The sequence below is a fragment of the Rhinopithecus bieti genome, unplaced genomic scaffold (assembly GCF_001698545.2).
Source record: "Rhinopithecus bieti isolate Rb0 unplaced genomic scaffold, ASM169854v2 scaffold_6073, whole genome shotgun sequence".
Classification (NCBI taxonomy): domain Eukaryota; kingdom Metazoa; phylum Chordata; class Mammalia; order Primates; family Cercopithecidae; genus Rhinopithecus; species Rhinopithecus bieti.
Window position 1 is genome coordinate 145,838 of NW_016804974.1, and position 9,415 is coordinate 155,252.

General features: G+C 37.8%; 1 protein-coding gene across 1 annotated transcript in view; it reads right to left on the reverse strand.

Moving 5' to 3' along the window:
• The window catches only part of LOC108528828 (glutamate receptor 3-like), a gene marked incomplete at its 5' end in the record, with an annotated part of 107,469 nt that overhangs the window by 73,114 nt on the left and 24,940 nt on the right, over positions 1–9,415 (reverse strand). Inside the window, 1 exon segment of the mRNA XM_017870811.1 lies at positions 3,521–3,722. Within this exon segment, the coding sequence (XP_017726300.1) occupies positions 3,521–3,722 (202 nt within the window).

The window sequence follows — 9,415 nt, forward strand, 5'->3', positions numbered from 1 at the left end:
AAGCCGTCCACTTGTGTTTTGGCATATGTGCTTCTACTTCTGGTTGGGATATATAGTTTTGGAGCTGCTGTCTAAGGAAATTAGTTTTCAAATCAAGAGAGTTAATAGTAATATTCCAGATGTCTCTTCTAGCAGCATGCATTTTGCTCCCTGCCTTTCCTGATGGAAGAGGTCCCTCTGTTCCACTGATTATGGGATTGTAAGATGACAGCTAGGGAAAGCTCAGAAAATGAGAGAAACAAATGAATCACTTAAAAATGCCATCATTTTAATGGCAGCCTTACTCAGGACAAGTAAAAATGTCTGCAGGGCAATTAGAAAAGAATTTTATTTTATTTCTTCCTATCTCTTAGTGGAAGGACTGGAGGGCTGGCCCCAGGCTGTCTTATGTTATTACAATTTGGTCCCTGTAGTATTAGTATAGAGTGAGCTTGGGAAGAAATGAGTTCATATTATGTTTGTAAATGTTGCGTGTGATCTTGTTTCATCCTCTGAAGTTCATAAGGCAGGCTATCAGAGATGCCCAATGTGTGTGTGTGTGTGTGTGTGTGTGTGTGTATGTGTGTGTGTGTGTATGTGAGTTACTGTTTTTTTTGTTTTTTGTTTTTGAGACGGAATCTCACTCTGTCACCAGGCTGTAGTGCTGTGGCATGATCTCGGCTCACTGCAACCTCTGATTCCCTGGTTCAAGCGATTCTCCTACCTCAGCGTCCCGTGTAGCTGGAATTATAGGCATGCACCACCACGCCCAGCTAATTTTTGTATTTTTAGTAGAGATGCGGTTTCACCATGTTGGCCAGGCTGGTCTCAATCTCCTGACCTCGTGATCCACCCACCTCGGCCTCCCAAAGTGCTGGGACTACAGGCGTGAGCCACTACACCTGGCCAGAAGTTAGTTTTTAAAATTGCCTTTATGACTTGACGTCACCGAAGATTGAAGGGGAAGTGACATGACTGTGGCAGTCAAGTCCCTAAATAAAGGATGATGTGCTCTTGCTGGCTGCCGTCTTTGCCCCATTGGATTTAAATGGCTTGGAGACCAATTGGCCGCCGGCCCCACAACCCTGTATTGTACGAATATCAAGGATAACCTTTGTTGGGTCTAGATAACATTTTCAGTATAAGCAGGTTAAAGAAGTTGATTTTTCTATGCTGCTTTTATAGTTCCACTTTTAGATAATCAACATTGGTGTGCTGCCCTGAAGAACCACCTCACCAAGTCCTTCATGATGGCACCAGTGACCATTTGGGAAAACAGAAAAGTGGCATGCCAGAACTAGAAAATGATTTGTACTTCCTTATGCTTAGAAATATCCAGCTCCCTGTCTAATCAGATTTTCAAAACAACTCAATTTCCATACGAATTACTCATTGGCTAGGAATTGATAAGCATTAGAAACCACAAACCAATCAGAATGTGGCAATAGCTTTGCTCAGAATTAAATGTTGATTCAAATCAGCTCTGGTAATATGATGCCCTTTAATGAAATCATCATTGAATGATTTAGTAGATGCTTTCCTAGTTTTGAGAAAGACACAAAATAAGTGNCCTAGTTTTTGAGAAAGACACAAAATAAGTGGGAGATGGGGTCTGGGCATAGGGGCAATGAATATTTGGGCACACTTTCTGCCTCTGTGCTGATAAATCTCTTCATCTTTTCAGAGAGCCTCCTTTTGCCTGCAATATGGATGAATGGCCTTTGAAAGTCTAATGGGAATTGATGCCATTTATTGATTACCATTTAAAGCACAACTTTCTAATCTCTAATTGTTTTTAAAAGAAAAATGCTTTCCAGTGGAACAAGTATCTCTTATCTGAGGGTCCAAGTCTGGTGTCTTGATGTCCTAAGTGGTTAATTACTTCATATAGAAACTTCTGGTGTCTTGATATCCTAAGTGGTTAATTACTTCATATAGAAACTTCTGGTGTCTTGATAGCCTAAGTGGTTAATTACCTCATATAGAAACTTCATGCCTATTGAGATGGTGATCATAAGCTCTGTTGAAGGTTGATATCAAACCAGATTTCCATGGAGCTGATTATGTGTTGACTACTCATCAGATGGAAATCCCTGGCTTCTAGCCCTGATAAATGTGATTTCACGGGGGCAGGAAATTGTTTCTAAATAAGCTTATGGGACTGCCATAGTTGTGAGGGTCAAGGCCAGATTAGTTCCAGAGGGTCTTCATGTCATTTTGATGCTCCCAACATTGGACCCTTCTTCCCAGTTGGGGATTATGATCTGCTCAGTAAACAGGTGGTAAAGGTGAGATATGGATATTTTGAATCAATGAGAATTCTTGAAAGGGTCCCAGGACTAATACATTCTCTTTCAGGGAGTGAAAACAGTTTGTGGTTAATTGCTATAATGTCAAGAAACACACTCTTCCTGGTTTACTGTGAAGTAATTGGACAAATCTCATGACAATACATGTAGAAATTATTTCTTATTGATTATTTAAAAAAGCAGGTTTAGAACCACCATCCGTTTACTCCTGGCCTTTGAGGAAAAATCAGCAATTATATCTGTCATGAAATAACTTGATTATTGGTTGAAGAGAGTGACTAACTACTCCACCTACTACCCAAGTGGCTTCTGGATCATTGCTACAACTAGTTACTGTGGTTACAGTAGTAGGCAGTAGTAATATTATAGAATGTTTCCATTTTCTAATCCAAATCAGCATGTTTTTCTTGTTGGGGTAACTGAAAAAACATTTTAGTTCTTAAAAACTCTACTAGTATTCTTCCTTAATAGTCCTGTTACCACAGAACAAAGATCTTGATGGTTTATGTAAAAGCGGTTTGTCCCTTGTATTATCCTTCTATCATTTCCTCCTTTCATCTTTCCTCTTGACAGACTTTACATAGCTTTATTAACTTTTGCTAGTGAAAAATTTACTGTTTCCCCAATAAGATTTTGCTTATAAGGAGCAGAGGGAATAAGTCTACCCAAGACATTAAAACAATTATCAGCTGTCCTGAAAATGAAATTATCACCATGTACACAAATACTTGATACAATTGTAATACATCTCAATAGACAACCAACATTTAAAGCAGAATATTTAATTTCCTATAGTCCATTACTCCTCAGAGTCTTACAGTCAATTGCCTAACTTCTGTGAACCTCTGAGACATAAAAACACTGCTTTTGTAAAAGCTAGAAAGCAGAATAAATATTGTTTAGTTAAATCCCCTCATTATTCAAGTGAGGGGCCTGAAGCTGGTAGAAGTTAAATGGCTTGCCCAAGGACAAACAATCACTTTGTGGCAGGGTTGGGATTCAAACCTGGTAGTCCAAACTCAGTGCCCTCGACATGCAACTTGTTATGTCTTACTCAAGTCTTGGTTCTAAACAACAATGAAGTAGATCACCAACCAAGCAGCCCAGTATTTAAATGCTCTCCTTTGATAACATTCCCACTCTTTCCCAACTCTCCCTTAAAAGCACTGTGAACTTGCCTTTGTGAGAAGATGATAAAATAAAATCAGCAGGCTCAATTAACTGCAAAGCACTTACTCTGAAAATTCTTTTGTTGAACCAGAGTCCAGGGTCCCATATGCAATTTCAGTCTGTTTAGCTAAGTCTTCAGCACTCTCTATAGGAGAAACCATCCTCTCCACAGTCAGGAAAGCAGCGAGATTGGCAGTATAGGAAGAAATTATGATCAGGGTGAAGAACCACCAAACCCCTCCAACAATGCGCCCGGAGAGTGATCTATAAAACAAAACAAAAACAAATCCAGACCCAGAGGGGCCAGATCTAAGTTTAAGAAATCCTTGTCTTTATTTCTGGAAAGAGGAGTGGTTTAAGTATAGCTGATGAAGGAGGGAAATAGATGATATAAGGGAATTAAAACATTAAACAAAGGTCACATGTTAACAACAATACCCCATGTCATGATGGCATATTATGATGGTGCATGCATAATACTCGTCAGGCCTATACACGTTTCAAAGCAGGATTTTCTTTTTAAAAAATTAGGTGGGGTCTCTCTATGTTGCCCAGACTGGACTTGAACTCCTGGGCTCTAGCTATCTTCCAGCTTCAGCCTCCTGAATAGCTGGGACTGCAAGTGCACTCCCAGCAGGATTTTTCCTTTTAATTACAGGAAAGAATATATATATATATATATTTTTACCATCTCCTGCTTCCATAGGTAATAATTTAACTTACTGAGTTCTCTTCCTGTGAACTTTGCTGGGCACACCTGTAGAAGCAAGTGGTTTTCAGCCTTGGCTGCACATTACAATCACCTAGAATCTTAAAAAAAAACTCATGCCCAGGCCCACCAATTAAATCAGAACTTGGGAGGTAGGACGCAGACATTTAGATTTTTTAAAGCTCACCACGTGATTACAAAGCACAACCAAGGTTGAAAACCACTGCTATAAGGTAATGTCATGAGAGAAACATAGTCAAAAACCTCTTCTCACTTGAAGATAAATGGGTAGGTGCTGCAAAATGAGCACTATTCACTTTGAGTTTAATAAATTTAACAAAGATATTGCCATTTTGTGGAGTTGATCATCCAAGAGGCAAGGAGCTAGACGATAATATTTGTTATCATCTTCTTATAAATAGCTGTTGGGGTCCAGGAGATTAGAAACTTTCTCCTTTGACAACTAAGCCTTAACCACACAAGGCAGACTCCAAGTGAAGTAGGAAACTACCTGTATAGTCGGACTAGAGGCATTAAAAGGCTTGCTTCCTCCACACCCCTCTCCTCCCCCATGTACAGAAAATGAAAACAAAATCATCCTCCTGGTCTGATGGAGAAATTCTGTTGGAATCACCCTCTGTGTTGTTTTCAGGAGGCTTGGTCAAAACGTAACACATTACTTCAACAGCACCCACTGTTTATTCAATTAGTAGGGAATGGGAAAGTAAGTTTTAATAAGGTGAAATTTTTGTTCTTAAATGTTACTGTGCATCGGCGTTACCTGAGGTGTTTGTTAAAATGCAGATTCAGAATAGCTGAATGCCCAAGAATCTGCACTTCTTAAGCATCACAGGTGATTCTGCTGCAAGTGGTCTGCAGACCAAACTGAGAAACATTGTTCTTCTACATCAGTGATTCTCAGTTCTGCCTGCATATCAATATCATCTAGGGAGCTTTAGTCAAAACACGTCAAAACAAAAAGACAAAAAACCTTGCCTAGGTTTCATCCAAGACCAATTAAATCCTAACCCTGGGGGTTGGGACTAAGCAGCAGCAGTTTATAAAACTCCCGAGGTGCAGACAGCGTTGCAAGTTTGGTCCTACATCATGAGTGTTCCTCAGAGACAGGGACCATAGGAAGTTATTGGACAGTGAGTGTGAGGGAATTGAATGCTCAGTGATGGGTAATGGCTTGTATTCAGGAAACTTCATCTCCTTCACAGTGTTGCTGAAGGCTGGCTCTGTCTGCAGAAATGAAAATCTGCTCCCTAGGTTTTATAAAACATTGCCACATCATCCTTAGGATAATTCTGCTGTGTGGCAGAGCTCCATCCTAGTTATGCTATGTTCTCCCATGCCCAGAAAAGCTCACAGGAAGAGAACCCACTCTGTCATAAAGTCAAGAATAGGCGTAGGAGCCTGGCATATCTCTAGGCTCTGTGGGAAGAGGGTAGTTCTGGGCTGAGAGCCGGCAAATCAAGCTCTTCTCTGTCTGTACCAGCATTTCACCACTTTGAAGCAAATTTAAATTCCTGTGTCCCAAGATAACCTTTTTCTGGCCTCTGGAAAACTCAGTTGTTTTAGATGCTACACTCTGAATAATTTTGGCAGATATTTTGATAAATATTTAGTATTGGTTGACTATAACAAACCTGACTTTGATTTTTAAAAATCTTGGCCAGTTCTGTTGGTCCCTGGATTCCTAAGACAACCCTGTATTTATTTCCCTGAGCATGATCACTTTTAGCTTTTTGAATTTGAATCTGCTTTGGCAAGCAGAATTTTCTAACCAGATTTTTTTTTTTTGTTTTTTTACATATCTCAGGATTTCATTCTGGGAACATTTCTCTTTTAAATCATAAATCAGAAAAGTAAAAACATCTGGATGAATCACAAAAGAATGTGCCACACTTCAAAATGAAATGTTAAAGTATACAGAGTGTTTTGATTATGCATTTATAATAACCCTTTCAGAGTCTTTCTTCCATTGTTGCTACATACATTTAATTTATTCAACTCGTTCTGACCTCTAGAAATAATCTTGGCTATCATAAAAGATTAACACTGCCAAAGAAAACATCCATAGTAAATAGAGGAACAAAAAATGATAACACATTATAGCTAATACTTACTGAGCACTTCTTGGGGCCAGACTCTGTTCTAATTGCTTTACCTGTGCCAACTATTTTAATTCTCTATCCCTATGGTTAGGTACTATTTTAAAGATAAGCAAACAGAGGTATTTTACAGATAAAGAAACTGAGGCACAGAGAGGAGGAATAGAAAATAAAACATTTAAACTTATACACTAGGAGAGAAATACCCACATTTTTGTAATATAAAATACCCGTATTTTGTATAAGAAAATCCAAAGTGGTGTGTAAGTTATAGAAGGTACAAATTTTCTACAAATGCTGAGAAATATAGTAGCATGAAAACCAAACATATTTGTATAATTATTGTTTTTTATCTGTTGTTCATTTGGGACAGAACTGTGACTGTCATTTTTATTTGGAATGATGAGGTTTTGCCAGATCAAGGAGAAAACTGACTTTGGAGTAATTCCAGAATCACAGTTTGCTATGGAAAGAGGTATATTTTGCTGTTGTGAATGCTAATGGTAGTTCATGCATTGTCTACTTGACAATGTGGAGAAAAATACAGTAATTTATGGAAATTACACTGTGCCATTGTATTGAGGCTAATGGACTGTGGCTGTGTCAGTCTGATCTAAAATCAAGCCTGCACATCATAATCTGGTTATTTTGGCCACTTTAGTACTGATTCAGATCATCATGTGGTTGATCTGAATGACTCAGCTGTTGGTTGTTGACATGACTGAAAATAAACCTAAATGCAAAATGGTCATTTTCATGGCCTCTTGTCTACATAGTTATTGACTCTGGCAATTTTGTGGTTAATGTCATGATATACCTATGAGTGTGGAGAATTTGGGTGATTACCCACATAGAAATGGCATAACAGTATCTGCATACCTCAGCAGAGATAGAAAAGGAGCTTTAGTGGAATCAGTATAGAATGCACAAGCTTGCATTCAACATTCTCCCCTCAAAACAGTAGTAGCTTAGACAAAAGATTTGATGGAATTTCCACCACTTTATTCCCTTGTTTAGCCTAAGTGCCTCAATCCTTTCACTGAGAAAAAGTGCAGTGGAACCTACAGGGAAGAAGCTCTATAGGCATTTTTACATTTACCTTTTCTCATTAGGGAAACTATAGCCACTTAAACCCACATTTCACATGGAGGCTATATAAAAAGTGACTTATGGGTCAATCCCATCACATTTTATAAAGGATCTATTAAAATAAGACAAGACTTTATAGTTGAGTTAAAAAGACCTGTCATTTTCCAGTATCTTTCCCTCCATTAATGCAGCTACAAAATGTTTAACATTCATTTCAAATAGTTTTGTTGCACAAGACAGATTTCAAGGTTAGCATAATGAAATGGCTGTAAAATGCTACACATTTAGTGTTTATAAAAGTGCATTATAAGAAGCATATCATACCTTTTGAGGAAATGTAAGAGGAGGCGTGAAGTTAATGAAAGTAAATTAGCAACAAGAGGAAAACAGACATATAAAAGCACTGCAAAATACATACATCAAATAATATACAATGCTCTTGTTATCTGCAATCATAAAGAACTAGAGTTTCTGAGTTAATAATAAAATGTATTTTATGACCTCTGAAATGATAATAAAAGTGAGCTATGTGCTATAACCTTTATCTTGTAAGTAAATTTTATAATCTTCACCTTACTAGCTTTACAAGATGAAGAGCTGGGACTGCAAACTGCTTCTCTTTTGTACAAACTCTTTATCATTCCTCTTTTTCTCTTCTTTCTTCCAAAGTATGCATCATTTCTACACTCCATTTAATGCCATGTCTGTGACAGATTTTTTAAAAATGTGCAGAATCAATCTTTGGTTCTTATAGTCTTCTCTGATGGGAATAAGTAACCATGTCCCAAAGACTGAAAACTACAGCTTTTAGCCAGAAAAGCCATGAAATAGTTGTAATAAAAATTCTGCTATTACCTCATTAATTTATTATCACATCACTACTACTTTGAAGTGAATGTGCAGTAAGATAAAGACAGTGGTCATACATCAGTAGAGGAAAGGGTATGATTAAAATATAGCCCAAATTGCTATTGTCTTTGATCTCATTTATTTTATACCCTTCATGTCTTTTATTATTCTGCACATACTTTACATTTTAAAGGAGGATCTACGTGTCAACTAATCTGGACAGATCCCCTGCCCACTTCAACAAAGTACTTGATATCTTGAAAACTTAACAGGAGAGTAACACCTTTGGAAACATCTGTATACAGTTATCAGGTTCAAGTTCATCTGTTCTTTCCATTTTCTCTGTAATAATTCCCCCAACTCTCATGTCTTCAATTTATCTAGCCCTCAGATGTCCCTGCAGCTGCACAGAAAGCCAGCAGGGGGAGCATTTGTCTGGAAGGACTTGGATTCTGGACTGCTTAGTGGTTCTATCCAAGTTTTACAAAGGAAATAAATTTCATATTAAAAATAAAGTTACAACCTTCAGCCAATACCAGTAAGACATAGTAGAATAACACAATAAAAATATTTGCAAGAGGGGTAATCTTTAACAAGAGCAAGTTCAAGAAGGAATGTTGCTGGTTATTTCTCATCAGAGGTCAGCTCTTTGATACTAACTGGTATTTCAACTGTATTCCCAAGGAGTTTTAGGAACTAAAATGCAAATGTTATATTAGTTGTTAGTATTTGTGAAACTAGCATGATTATGTGCAGCCAATTTAATAATGACAATAGCTATCATTTATTGAGAACTTACATGCCCGGCACTGTGCTTTTTATTTTACAGATGAAGAACTGAGGCTTAGCAAGATTTAGTGATTTGCCCCAGGTTACACAACTGCTAAGCAGATTGTGAATCTAGTGAGGCTAACTCCAGTGCTCATGTGCTTAAACACTATGCTTCTTCCACTGCCTGTCTTCTCCTTCCCCACTCAGGGGGAAAAAGGTTGAATTGAATCTCCTTGCACCTTCCACCGACTCCTCCTAATAAATCAGTTTGTATGTGGATAAAACCTCAGCTTATTATATTGATTACCTTCTCTAGAGTTAGCTCAGCCTCCAGCTTCATGTAGAATAAACTTATTCCCTCTGAACAATTATGGTAGTTCAAACCTAATATTGACATAGACTCCTTTTTTTTTTTTTTTTTT